The 13,844-nt window shown below is 54.9% G+C and overlaps 1 protein-coding gene across 1 annotated transcript; it reads right to left on the reverse strand.

The window, feature by feature from the left end:
• Positions 1-4,411: 4,411 nt before the first annotated feature.
• On the reverse strand, positions 4,412-13,615 carry NRN1 (neuritin 1). Its single transcript, XM_022586589.3, has 3 exons — positions 13,399-13,615; positions 9,153-9,297; positions 4,412-6,135 (listed from the first exon to the last, which is right to left on the reverse strand). Exons 1-3 carry the CDS (start codon positions 13,451-13,453, stop codon positions 5,907-5,909), a joined length of 429 nt encoding a protein of 142 aa, XP_022442297.1. The 5' UTR covers positions 13,454-13,615; the 3' UTR covers positions 4,412-5,906.
• Between the last annotated feature and the right edge of the window lie 229 nt (positions 13,616-13,844).

Consider the following 13,844-nt stretch of genomic DNA (forward strand, 5'->3'; position numbering starts at 1 on the left):
AGGGGGACCCAAAGCTTAGCTGGACCTTCCCCAGCTGTTGGGTGGTGGTCTTGGGGGGCCTCTGGTGGTGATCAAGGCAGAGAGGGGCCCAGAGCACCCAACGCAGAGCTGGGAAGTATGGCCTTCCAGAAAGCCGCCAGGTACCTACAGGGTTGACAAAACCAAGAAAGTGTTAACATACAGTGTTGATCAGGATGTGGGGAAATGGGCAATCCACACTCTTCGGGAAAGTAATCCAACGCTTTTTTTTAAAAAATTAAAAGCACATATACATTTAAAAAATAACAAATAAACACACATACATGCCTCTTGTCCAGCAATCCAAGTTTGGGGGAATTTAGTCTATCGAAGAAATAAAAATACTAGTACACAATGTTGTTTGAAGAGGAATATTTATTACGACAATATTTGTAGGATATACACACAAAACTTGAAAAGCCTAAACATCCATCAATGGGTGGAAAATTAAACAAATTGTAGTATGGCTGTCTAAGAAATATTGTGTAACTATTTAAAAGGAGTTATTTGCTTAGCTCTTGATCTTGAAGGATTAGTAGAAGAGAAATATATATCATAATTTTGTAAAACTGAAAAAAAGCCCAGTATGGGTGTATGTCAGGATATGTTTCCATGAGCACGGGGAGAGGTGTGTGAGGACCCATGTGTCTACTACCACTAGTGCAGGCTGGGTTAATGTTCTTCGCTCTATGTATCATTGTATTGCGTGGCGGATTACAAGAAATGAATGACTTTTTTGGGTTAAATTCTGAGAGAGGAGTTTACTCTAAATGGTGGGGGTGGGGGATGGGCTAGGGGTGGGGAGGGAAGCTGTGGAGGAGACTCCAGGAGCAAACCCGTTAGCGGTGAGAAAACCAGGGACCCCAGATTGGGGGTTCGAAGGCAGGGAGAGCCAGGGGCCCGCCCTGGGCTCTGGCGCCAGCTGGAGGTGGGGTAGGGTCTGCAATCACAGAGCCTGTCCAGAGGCTGGCTTAATTCAGGGAGATTATCTAGAGCTTCCTGAGAAGGCCGGAGTGGGCCGGAGTGCTGGGTAGCCTGTAGCAAGAGGAAATTAAGGTGCTGGAGTATAAGGGAAAATTGCTCCACAGTATTAAAGGTCATAAATGAGGTTCTCTCCTCCAGGTTATTCTGAAGAATTCAGTGAGACCCATGGGATTAAGCCTGTTTGGAGGCAGGAGGAAACAAGAATAATAATAGCTAACAGTAGGTAAGAGGCATGTAGTGTGAAAGCGCTTCACCCATGTTATCATATTTGACCCAAAGTACAACCCCATGAGGTAGGTATGATCATGCCCATTTTACAGAGGAGGAAACTGAGGTCCGGAGGGGTTAAGGAAGCCACCCGTGGTTATGCGGCTGGTAACAGAAGTCTTCTGGCTCCTGGGTCCTCACTGTAAAGGCATGTCCTTCCAGGGCGACAATCTGAACAGGAGGTTACACTCTTTGCCTCCACTTCCTTTTGGGGGCTGGAGCTGGGAGGCTGCCCGAGCCTGGCTGGGCAGTGCTGGGCCCAGTTTTCTTCTTTCTTTCTTCTTGGTTCGTTTTATTTATTTATTTATTTTAAATTTATTTTATTGGAGTATAGTTGATTTACAATGTTGTGTTAGTTTCAGGTGTACAGCAAAGTGATTCAGTTATACATATATATATATATTCCTTTTTTATATTCTTTTTCATTATGGTTTATCACGGGATATTGAACATAGCCCCCTGTGCTCTACAGTAGGACTTGTAGAGCCATTGTTACCCATTCTCTACATAAAAGCTGACACCTGCTAACTCCGACCTCCCACTCCATCCCTCCCCCAACCCCCTGCTCCTTGGCAACCACCAGTCTGTTCTCTATGGGCCCAGTATTTTTTATGCTGGTATTTGGGTCTGGACCCCAGGCTGCCCCCGCCTCAATCTCAAGGAAAGGCCCTTGGGAGATGCCATTCTTCTCCTTGGGGGAAAACCCCAAACTACTTCATTAGAAAGTTCCCTGACTCCCAGGCCTCCGGAGTGCAGAGCAGCCAACGGCTCAGCGCTTGTCCTCATGGCTCTCCGCCCTCCACTTTCTTTTCACTCCAGGGGCGAGGGGCAAGGGCACCAATGCTTTGATTTCCTTTGGTAGGTGTTCGGAAGAAAGGAGAGGCAGCGAACCTTCCTTTGGGTCCCGTGGGACAGGGCGGTAGCACTGAGGGAATTTCGGGAAGTGGAAAAGGGGAAAGGCTGCTCTCCGTGTCGTCCATCCGAGTTCCCACGCTTGGGCTCGGCCTGGCCAGCCCCATGGCGCTGCCACCCGTGGGGCCCTCGCCCTCCAGGCTTCAGCCGGAGTGAAAGGATCTCCAGATGCCCAGAAAGAGAATCTACGTGGTGGTCCTTGGGCTGATTCGCTTCCCTGAGGATCCTGAATGAAAACAGGTCCCAGATTCATCTCTATCGTCCACAGCGCTGTCGTCTCCAGTCTAAGATGCCTGCTTTCCTCTCTCCCCTCCGCTCGCCTTGCTTCCGGACCGGTTCTCCCCAACTTTCTCCTCCATTTTCCACGCCCCCGTCCTTCTTCTTCCCTTGCGTGTCTCCTCCCCCACGCCCCCGTACGTCCAGCTCCCAGGGGCCCTGGAGTTGGGGGGCCGAGCCGGGGGCTCTGGACTTGGCCTCTCTGACATTTTCCTGAGGATAACCAAACATTACACTCCAGTGGAATTCTGTGCCTTGAATCTACTCGGGCAAGGGATGGAGTGGGAGGGCCCTTCCCCGACCCCAGGTCCTCAAGGGCTGGCAGCCTAGCGCGAGTGGGCCACGTGCAAAGCGATGCGCAGAGCTGGAACCACCGGGCCGAGGTCGGGAGGACGATCCCCTCGGTGCCTGATACCCACCCCTCACCGCCCGCACCCCCAAACCCCATCTCAGCGGTGGGACGTGACTCGTGCTCACGTTGGTTACTACCTCCCTGAGCTGGGAGCAGGGCTTACCGCGCTGCTGCTTAAAAACGATAACACCAACTAACATATGGAGATGTCATCATGATTAAACAACAAATTATAGTCGAAGACGGCGCGATAATAATCTAAACAATCACTACAACCAGAAGAAAAGTCCTCTACCGAGCCAGGTGCGGCCGCGTTTCCGGGACTCACGGCCCTGCGTCCCTGGGCTCTCTCTCCAAGAGCACTGGAGGGTGTTCCCCGGCCTACCAAAGGGCGAGGGAGCCCCGACACGGCACCCAGCTCTCTGGAGGCTCCCCCGGACGATCTGGGACAGGCCGCCCTGGAGGGAGGCCTCACCTGGGAGGCAGCTGGAGCCGCAGCAGGAGGACGAGGTTTCTGGAGACCAGAGCGACCGAGCCCGCGTTCCCAATCCCCGCCCCTCGGCCCCTCCCACAGCCTCGCCTCCTTCCAGATCTCGGAGGAGGTCGTTTTCTAGGAGGGAGGCCTGCGCTGTGAGGGGAGGGGTGTCCTCCTTGTGTCGCGGGGGTCTCCCCCCACCACCACCCCAAAGCCTGGGGAGAACGCCGCGTGCGTTTTCCTTTGGCGAGCAATGGGCCCAGGGGTGCGCGCTGGTTCGCCCCCAGTTTGCGGAGGTAGAAACACGAATAGGAGCGGGGAGGCTATCGAAGCAAGACTGGCCCGAGTAGACCCTCTTTCTCCTCCTTCCCCCCCCCATCATTAAATAGATTCGTGTTTATAACAGGCTCAGACATTTTAATTTGAATTCCAGGGGTTGAACTCAGGCTAGAATCGTCCCACTTACACTTAGGCCGAAAATTACATTGAAATGAAACGATCAAAACCAAACTCTATGTACCCAAACAGCCAGCGTTCCGGGGTGGGTGGCCACTCGGCGCAGGCGCGAGGATTTCCTTTGGTCTGGCCTGAGACTGCAGGGTCGGCGGAGGAGGGGGCGGCTTGGGCGCGGCGGGCAGCGAGGGAAATAGTCCCAGGAGTGGAGGCGAGGTGGCGTGCGTGAACCCGCCGCGCTAATAGATGCTGCCATTAAGAAACCGGGCGGCTTCCAGCGCTCGGGGCGCAGGGACGCATGTGTTGCTGGAATTCAATCCGTGGCGGGAATGCAGATTGGGCTGCGACCTACTGGGTTTGATTTATGAACTGTTACTCTAGCGATTGTTTACACATTGCATTTCAGGGCCCCGTGCACCCTCCAGGAGCGCGTCGCGGGAACCCGCTGCAGCCTTCTCAGCCTCCCTCCCCGCCCCCATCTCCACCCCCAGACCCCTCGGGGCCCCCACAGCTCCCTCCGACCCTCACCTTGTCCAAGAAATCCGATTTCGCTGTCTTTGAGCCCAAAGACCCACATTCGGGTCTGCCCCCCCCCAGCCTGCTCGCATCCAGCGGACCCGGACCCCGCGCTCCTCTGCTCGCGTTTATTCGCGAATGTTTACTTCTCTGTAAGGCCATGCGGGCCTATAAGTAGGAGAAGTGGAAGCAGCTCGACTGCCAGATCGATAGGCCCCGTCTCCTCGCCATTTCAGCTGAGCTGTCTTACTAATTATGAAAGGACTCACCTGATCCCTGCCAGGGACCACAGCATCTGGCCCCTCTGCGAGAGCCCTTAATGGTGGTTCCTCTGCAAGGTGCCTCTGGCCACCGCAGAGGAAGCGGCATGTCGCCGGGAGGGCGCGGCCTGCGGGGTCGGTCGTTGAGGCTCCGACCCGCGTGGGTGTGCGTGTGCGTTCTCAGCTGCGCGTAAGCCCAGTGTCCCCAGACCTCACCTAGAAAGGATCCTTGCCGTTTACTTATTTAAAATATAACCTCCTCTTTCTCTTAAGTAAACACAATTTCAGGGACGTGGCAAGGTGTCCTGGTGGAGGAGGATCTGCTTGAAGACGGTAGGTTAGCAGGTGGCTTGTGAACAGGTAAACTTATCACTTGGCATCCTGTGTCCCTTCAGGGAACCCCGAGAGCTCGGCCAAGAAAGCAGGCTTGGGGCAGGAAACAGACGACACCCCCATTTCAAACAATAACTTTTATTTTATACTTCTCTATACTTTGTAGCAAATTTTTTTTTGCTGAATTTAATTTATAATAAACTTTTAAATTACATCTCTCTTTTTTTTAAAATCAAGGCTCTTTTATGTCAAAATCTTTTTTTAACTATATTTTAGATTAACATTGAACATCCCCCCCCCCGTGATCTATACCATTGGATATTCAGGTATTACTGTATGTGTAACAGCTAAAACAAGAGGGGAACTCAAGGCGGTGGACTTGGGAAGATGCATCAACACGAGCAGGTAAAGCTTAACCTCTGTGATTTCAGCAGCGTTTTTTTCTGGCAGCCTCTGTACCTCTAACCCGAGGTTTCCTCAACCCCTTTCCTCCCTCCCTCCTAGCCTTAAAACACAAGGCCAACAACCCGTCCTTTCACTTTTCTCGAGGAGAAATGTGCAGTGGAAATGATCAAAACAAGATACTGTGTTAGAAAGGCGTGAGCGTGAATTATTCGCGAGATGCTTCTCTCTTCAATTCATTCCCCTGGCCTTCTCCTCTCCTCTCTTTCCTATTAGGAGGAGCCCATAATTTGTCATGTATTAACATGATTAATATAGTAGGCGGCCCAGGGCCGTTCCTGAGATTCTTGTGCCAAAAAATAAAAATTAAAAAAAATGGGGTGGGTTTGCCGTTTTCGTATTTCTGTGGGAAGACGGACTGAAGCTGAGGTCCGATGTTGGCTGTGCTTGCTTTGCTCACTGATCGGTAACATTTGGCAAATAAAACACAAAAAAACAAACGAAATCAAAAAGAGAATCAGGATTTCCCACAATCCTATGAGTGTTGTCAGTATCACAGAGAATCACAACGTCCCCAAAGAACGAATGGATCTTCCTCTCGATTTCCGGGAGCATGGCGTGAGTGTGTGGGGGCGCGCGGGGGAAGCCGGCCCCGCGCTCAGAAGGAAAGCCAGGTCGCTAAAGCTGCCAAGAGAGACGCCAGGAGCACGGAGAGCGCCGGAAGCAGGGACCCCGCCGCCCCGTTGCCGCTGCCGCAGAGTTCGAATAAGCTGCCTTGGATGTTGAGATTTTTGGATTCTTTTCTCAGTTTATCCCACATATCTTTCGCCCCTTCTTGGCAATCCGTAAGGGCTGTGACCGTGCAGCTGTGGAAATCCTCCCAGTATCTGGCGAGGAACAGAACAAAACAGAAGCGGGTTCACTTTGGGGGCGGGAAGGACCCCGGGCCTGCGCCCCGGGCAAACCTCCTGGCGCCCCCCTCCGACCTCCTCTCCGCCGGCCCGGCGCCGGGCGGGGCCCGGTGGGCGCTCCCGAGACCTCCGCGCAGCCTGGGTGCCGCTGACCCAGGTGGAGGCCGCCCCTTCCCTCTCTGGTTCCGCGGCCGCCGCACCCGCTGCGCCGCGCTGGCACCTCGGCCTGCGCAAGCAGATTGCTGGGCCTCCGCGGGCAAAGCTAGGAAAACAGTGCTAAGCCTCGCAAGCTGCCGCCCATTAATGCCTCTTGGCTTGCAAGAGGGTTGCTTGCTCGGAGCACGGCCCTCCCCTCCGGGCTTCCCGCTTTCTCCTCCGCCCGCCCCTTCTGTCTCCCTCCCTCCCTCTCCACGCCGCCGCGCACTCTCCCCGTGGCCTTCATTCTCCTCCGCTCCTCCTTTTGTCTCCCGCTCTCCCCTTCCCCTTCTTCCCTCTCCCCTTCTTTGTCTTCCTCCTTTTCCCTCCCCTCGGTTTTCCTCTGTTCCGTTCCTCACTTCCCCCTACTCGCTTGCTTCGGTCCTCCGTGGCCCCTCGCCTTGCTCTCCACGCCCCCCCCCCCCCACGCGGCTCTGATTCGCTCCGGAGACTGCGGCCTGCCTCTCCCCTCCACGGGGTCGGTGAGTGTCAGCGCCCGGGCCCCCGGGGCTGGCTTCCTGGCCTCCTCCAGCTTCCTCAAACCCCAGAGCTCCGGCCCTGCCCTTCGCCCTCTCCCGAGGCTTCTTCGTGGCCCTGGACCTCCGCGGCCTTCGGGGTGTATTGCCAGCACCCCCAGGCCCGGGATCCTGGGCCGGCGCGGTGCCCGCCGCTGCCAGCCTTCGAGGGACCCTACTCCCAGCCCTCCCCTCTCTCCTCTTCCCGGAGCCCCGCGCGGTACTCAGCCACTCGCTCCTCCTGGGCTCGGTTCCGAGCCCCGCCCCACAACCTTCAGCCAACTTGTACTTTTTTTTTTTTTTTATTGTCCCCCTTTCTTCTGAAAACCCAAAATAGATCTCGAGACTAAAAATCATTCCAACCCGTGATCGATTCCTGGGGCGCTGTCTCCTTTCGGGGCTGGGTCGGTCAGTGAGCCTCGGTAACTCTGGGCCGGCTCCCACTTCGCCGGGGCCCTTAGCGCCAGGTCACCAGGGAGGGCCCTCCACGAAATTTGGTTGTTATTTTCTCCCCTCTCTCCTTTCTACTCACTAGCCCAGACTGTAAGCACGATTTATCCTGGTTTCCACTCCCACCCCATCTTCTGGCTGACAGTCAAGTTATAAATGCTTGTTGGACTGCCTTGAGAAATGCTGTTTTCTAATGACCTCCGTGAGTCTCTGATTTATGAGGACTGGGGGGCCTGGGGTGCAGGGCTCCCAGGTTCCTCAATTTGTAATAAATACTGAGATTTAGAGAAACCGAGAGGCGACAGGACAGCTCTCTGCATAATTACACCTCCCAAAGGATGTCTAAATCTCTCCTTTCCTCATGCATGCCCAGATGGGGACAGGGCCTTCCTGGAAGAGAGACATGGTGGAAGATGACAGAATCCAGGTGGCGCTGAGAAGAGGTGGGCTTCAGTGCCACCAACAGTGTGGGAGCCTTGACCCAGCTGTGGCTGCCACCTCTGAGAGGGGCCCACCTCATTTCCATTTTCCAGGACGAAAGTCCTGCTAAAAAATTAAAATAGCTTTGGAATAACCAAGTTCTGGCAAATGATGGAGGATTTGAGAGCTGATCCGTATTTAGCCTCTTGTGCAACGTTATAGGTACATTTCTTACCTATCATCAGACACTTAGGATTAAAGTAGGTGGGTGTGCATCCCAGACCCAGCCTTTTGTCCCTTTCCTGATAGGAAAGTAGCAGCCACTTAGCCGCTGTGACTTCTGGTGGCCGCCAGGGTATTTAAGACTGTGTGTAGCAAAATTAAGGATGGTGCAGAAAATGGTCACTCCAACCTATGGGAAACAAGGAACACCTTTTGCCTTGGCTTTATTGGAAGGACCATTATGGGCGTGGGGAGGTTCACAACTATTTTTGAAAAATGAAGGAGCAGTGTGTGTGCACGTGTATTGCAGAAGATGCGAGTATTTCTAAGGTCTGCAGCAGCTAAAATGCAGCTGGTCCACCACAGTAGGGCTCTGCTACCCTCATTTGCCAGTGGGAGCTGTGCTTTCCAGCCAAGCTCCGGAAAAACGCCACTGGGCCTGTCCATGAACTCCCTCCTGGCCTGGCCTGGGGACACCTTGCAGATGCGGCGGGGGTGGGGGGGGAAGCAAGAAAGGTAACTACTCTAAAGCTCCGAATTGGCTACCAACTCCGCAGAAGTGATCACTGGACATTTGGGACATGCTCCTCTTGGGCAAAGTCATTGGCACAAAACAAAATATTCTTTCAGTCTCTCTCCTAGAAAGAGGAAGAGGGATCCGCACTCCCTTGCTGCTCGCAAATTGTCTTGGCGGGCACCGGAGGGGAGTTTTATTAGAGGAAGTGGACAAAATAGGGGAGTGCCTTTCCTTTTAAGCGAACCTAGCAGAACTACCAAAAACGCCCCTCAAACCAAACCAACCGTTCTTCGGGAAGTGCTCATTCGCGCAGCAGGAAAGGGAGACGAAGACGGCCTCAAAGCGCAGCGAGGAACTGCCAGCTGCTCTCCAAACCCTCGTCCCCGGTTCCAGCGCGTGGATTGCGCGCGCCTCTGTGCGCGCGGGTCAGGCTGCGGAGGGTGGGACTGGGCCCGGCGGAAAGGATCATCCTCTGCCCATCCCAGGCCACAGGGTCCCCTTGGGCGGGGCAGGCCCCGGCAAAGGCCTGAGGGTGGGAGCCAGAAGGTGAGAAGGCGCGGATTCGCACTGGTGCCAAATATACAGACCGCCGGCGGGAGGCGGGGCGCCCTCCCACCTCCGCAGCGCCCCCCCCCACCCGAAAGGAAACCTCGAGGGCCAGAGAGAACACTTACGTGCACACGGTCTTGATGTTGGTCTTGTCATCCAGGCCCTGCGGGTAGTTGGCCATGCTGTCGCCCAGCTTGAGCAAACAGTCCGAAAAGCCCTTAAAGACCGCATCGCACTTGCCCGCTGCTCTCACGGCCTGCACCAGGTACGCTGCGGGGAGGAGGGAACACCGGTCAGCAGGACCGCGACCCCGCCCCGCAGCCCGACGGCCCGCCCGCCTGGGCCCGGCGCGCCTCACCCCGTCCAGTGGTGTCCACTAGCGCCCGGGCTCGGGGAGCGCCAGGTCCAAAGGTGAATGAACGGTTTGGCCCGAGAACGAGCGACCCGCACCCAACTGCGCGTCTTCTGCGGATGGCCGGTGCATGAGCGGTGTGGACAGGGGAGGCGAGGCCATCTTATTGTGCGACTCCCTCCCGCATCTGGCTCCATCTCTTTTTCTGTTTCCATCGCCCCCTTTTCTCACCTCCCCCGCCTCTTTTATTTCTCTCTTTCTCCTCACTCCCTCCTTTGTTTCCCAACTCTTCCCCAGCGAGCCCGTCAAGGGTCTCCAAGTGAGATCTTCCCTTTCTGAGGTGACGGAGGGGGTCCGAAAGCACAGCGCGGGGGCGAGGAAGGGGCTGGGAGGCGGCAGAGCCGGGGGCCGCGCAGCCGAACCGAGCGCCACGTCGGGCGAAGAAGCCTCGGGCTCGGCGGGCGCTCAGCAAACACTGCTGAATGAACAAATTAATAAAGTCGCTGCAAGCTACCAGCAGCCACCGACATGGATTGTTTCACTCTAAGACCGACTGTCTACCATGCAGTGTGCGTTCCTAGTGAGGTCCTCGCCCCCCGACCCCGAGAGACTGGGCGAGGGGACGAGTGGTCTGGGGCAGTCGCGGCCCGGCAGAGTCAGGATGTGTCTGAGCTAAAGACCCCGGGTCACCTACGCGGAGGCCAAACCCGTGAGGCCGGCCCCTTGCTTCCCTCCGCCTCTATCCGCGGCTCGGCTCCCCTGGAAAGACCGGCCACCACTCCCGCCAGCGGGGGTTGGGGGGTGAGACCCTTCCTCGCCAGGCCCCAGCAGTGCGTCTCAGGGCCCAGATGGCTGCCGCCAGGGGCTCTCGGCCTCCAGCTCCGGGCTCCCTCCAGAGGGGGCCGGGATCGCAGTCTGGGCGGTGGGAGGAGGTGAAGGAGAAGGGGTGGGGGAGGAAGAAACCCAGGCCGCACCGAGGTCCTCGCTCCTGGTCTCAGGTCGGCCAGACCCGCGGCTCCAGGCGGCCGGCGCGCTGCCGTGGCCATTTCTCTCCTTCCCAAGGCCCACGAACCGGGCTAAAGATTCCGAGGCGAGCGGCCAAAAGCACCTGGGACACCAGGAGGGTGCGCATGAAGCGCAGATCTGCGCTGCTGGGGCGAGGGGAGGGAGAGAAGGGGCGAATCTTCTCGGAATGGAATTCGGCCTCCAGTGCCCGGACCCTGAGCGCCGGGCCCTTCCCGGCAGTGTTCAGGGCGCCGCGGCTCGCGTGTGGGTGTCTCCGGGGAGGACCTCACCACCCCAAGCCGCCGGTGCCCAGAGCCGGGCCAGAAGCAGGCGAGCGGGAAGGTGACCGAAGCTGCAGAGGCCTCCGAGAGCGCACCGTTTGCAAATTGCTGCAGGAAGAGCTGGGCGGAACTTGCGCTTTCTAATCCGGAACGGGAAGCTCTGGGGAAGGGACTCGACCTCGGCTCGGGCAGATACGTAAACCTTTATCTATCTCCCGGTCCCCCTACGAAACAGTAAGAGCCCTTGCGACTGCAAGTGTCAGCTAGAACACTGAATAAACGAATCTTTGTTCCAACAGAACGCGGTCCCGATGAATTCAACCCTGCGCGGCGCCCTCTATAATCCGTACCACAGATGCTGCTTTGCAGCGAGGAAACGAAATAAAATACAGTCCATCCTCCCTCCCGCCCCGGCACCCAGCCTCTCCTTACCCCTTACCTCCACCCCCAAGGCTCGGTGGTGAAAAAGTTGCCCCTAAGATGCACTGACACTATGTTAAAGGAGAATTGGGGTTCGCCGGGGTGGGGGGCGCGGGAAGCGTTCTGTCGCGTTATCTTTCCAGGGGCTGCTGGAGGAGAAGACATGTCACAGCGCGCATGTGTGTGTGTGCGCGCGCGTGTAAAATAAGAAGTCGTGAAAATTTCTGTTTTTTTTTTTTTGCAACTGTGACTCCGCGGTCTCTGGCTGGCTGGGGAGGCCGGGGGCTTGCGCGCGGGAAGTGTTTCGCAGGCTCACGCCTCCGGGCAGGGGGCAGCTGGCGCGACCCTGTCCGTCCTTCTTGAACCCTCGTTCAGCGAGGCTCGGGCGAGCGACCCAGGCTACTTCCCCGTTCTCTGCGGTGTCCGCGTCTTGTGCCTTTTCCTTCCGTTCATTCATTCGTTCGACCTCTCATTCATTCCAAACTTCCTCCCGCCTAGCCTTCATTTGCCTTCACCACCCCTCCACCTTCCCGTCCCTGCCCCACCCCCCGCTTTTCTTGCCAAATGTCAGTGATTTGGGACAGTTCCCAGCCGGGAATTAATAAAGATCGAGGCTCTGGTGCGGGAAAGGGTAGACATTCGGGAACAAGTATGCTCCATTGCAATTCCACAGCCAACAAATGGTCATTTTCGGGCCGAGGTTACTGTGTTCCAAGCGTATTTCGCATACACAATCGCTGTCTTTTTTTTTACCCCATCCATAGTAAGGTTATTTCCTACCGGGAAAGCAGATTACAATCCCTATATCAAAAACAACTGCTGTCTCCTGCTCTCTAAAAATCTGCAGGCTAACTGCAAAAGCCACATCCAGTTATTTCCAAGATTTAAGGGATTTGCTGCAATCAGAAATGTTCTTTATTTATTGCAGCTCTTTGCACTAATGTCAAAGATTCAAAACAGCCAGATTCAAAACAGCAAATCGTTTCTTAGAATTAAAGGCAACGTCAACATCCTGCATCCACACATTCTAAAGCCCCTAAAATGTTCATGCAAAAAAACCAGATACTCAGAATCATGTCAAATGCATACAAAACCCACTGCAAAGAATCCATTTTAATATGCGGATAACTCCAAAGCCTGTTTCCTCCACATTTCTCGTGAAGAAAAATGTTATGCATTTCATCTCTTGCCCCAAACCGATTCCCTAAAGCTCCTCCACCCCCCGCAATACTGCAAGGATTTGTCTGCAAAGAATGCTACAGCCTGAAGTGATAGGCACCAACAATTCCCTCGTCTCCAGAAAACCCGTTTGAAGAGTTTCTATTTTTTCTCTTGTCCATTCTATTAATAATCTGCTTCACTTTCATTTTCAGGCCACACTAATTAATGCTCTGACCCGCATCAGGGAAGGGGGTTTTCTAGCGCTCCCTTCCATAATGCCTTCTTCATTTTGGATGAAAAAATGTGAACTTTTAAACAACGACAGTGTAGCTAGGACTCAAGATTCCTTAACATAAAATGGGGACTATATAAACCCACCCATAATCAGTCCCAAACAAACAAAAATAACAGGCACCCAACACGACATATTGCAAACACTTCTTAACCCCTTCTTATATAGAAAATACTGATGCCTATGTGGAAAGGAACAGGCAAATGAGCATAGAACATTATATCCACATATATTTAGCTGAACTCAAGCTCCTCAATGATAAGCATATTAAAAGATGTACTCTGGGGTTCCCCATCATTCTCAATTTGCCCCCCAGCCCCGTCTGCGTTGCCCGGTGTGAATGCTGCAGCTAGGATACTGGGGCTGGGGGGGGGCGGGCGGGAGGATGACAAAGTTCTAAATGCTGCAGTCTGAACCCCAGAATATCTTTGCTTTCTGCACATAAACTTTCCAGTTGTAGCTGCCTAGCCATCTTGTTCCTGCATTCACCTTTTGACCCTTAAAAATAATACCTTGCAGTATCGCAGGGACCGGTGCATTTCCCCAGAGCGCACCAAACCTGGTGAACCCAAGAGAGGGGAGCAAAAACGGACGTGCGCTTTGGAAAAAGGGGGGAAAACCCCTCCAGAAAACGCCGGCCGCACACATTTCCTGGCGAACGTCTGGAGTCTCCCCCCCCCCTTTTTTTTTAAGAAAAACCAACCCGGGACGCGCGAGTCCCTTGGATCCCATGCTCCCACCCCTGGAGGTTTGCCGACTTCTCCGCACCCCAGGGCGGCCGCGGGCCAGTCGGTTCCTTTGGGCACCTCGGCCCCGGCCGTCCGCCGTACCTCCGCGAGCCCGGCCCGCCGGCCACTTACCTATTTGCACCGCGAGGATCAGTGAAATATATCTGCCGTTCAACTTAAGTCCCATCCTACGTTTAGTCAAACCATTTGCGACCGCAGACCTTTAAATAGTTAGTTTAGAGAACGCGGGGGGAAGCTGAAAGATAGGCATTGCCAACAAGTTCCAGGAGCGACGGAGACTTTATGCACGGGGAAGGCAGAGGGAGGAGAGAGAGAGAGGGAGCGAGGAAGAGAGAGGGAGAGGGGGAGGTGCTGGGAATGGTTCACTCCATTAGGAGGGGCGGAGGAAGTACAGCCTCACGCCCACGAGCAGGCCTGACGTGGGGGATGACACGGAATGATTCTTTTTCAAAAAAAAGAAAGACACCTTGGTAGAGAATCGCCATTTATAGTCATCAGAAGCTCGAATTAATCAGTTATCTCCAATTAATGTGCGATCCGAACGAATTCTCGCCTCT

This window comes from Delphinapterus leucas, chromosome 10, assembly GCF_059928025.1.
Source record: "Delphinapterus leucas isolate spDelLeu-1000000601 "Yukka" chromosome 10, BTC_Dleu_Yukka2, whole genome shotgun sequence".
NCBI lineage: Eukaryota > Metazoa > Chordata > Mammalia > Artiodactyla > Monodontidae > Delphinapterus > Delphinapterus leucas.

Bases quoted from the DNA above. Each gene is read 5' to 3' on its own strand.
- NRN1 (XM_022586589.3), bottom strand. From the start codon at position 13,453: ATGGGACTTAAGTTGAACGGCAGATATATTTCACTGATCCTCGCGGTG. The intron at 9,298-13,398 runs GTAAGTGGCCGG...TCCTCCCCGCAG, and splicing joins GATCCTCGCGGTGCAAATAG to CGTACCTGGTGCAGGCCGTG. The intron at 6,136-9,152 runs GTAAGTGTTCTC...GTTCCTCGCCAG, and splicing joins AACATCAAGACCGTGTGCAC to ATACTGGGAGGATTTCCACA.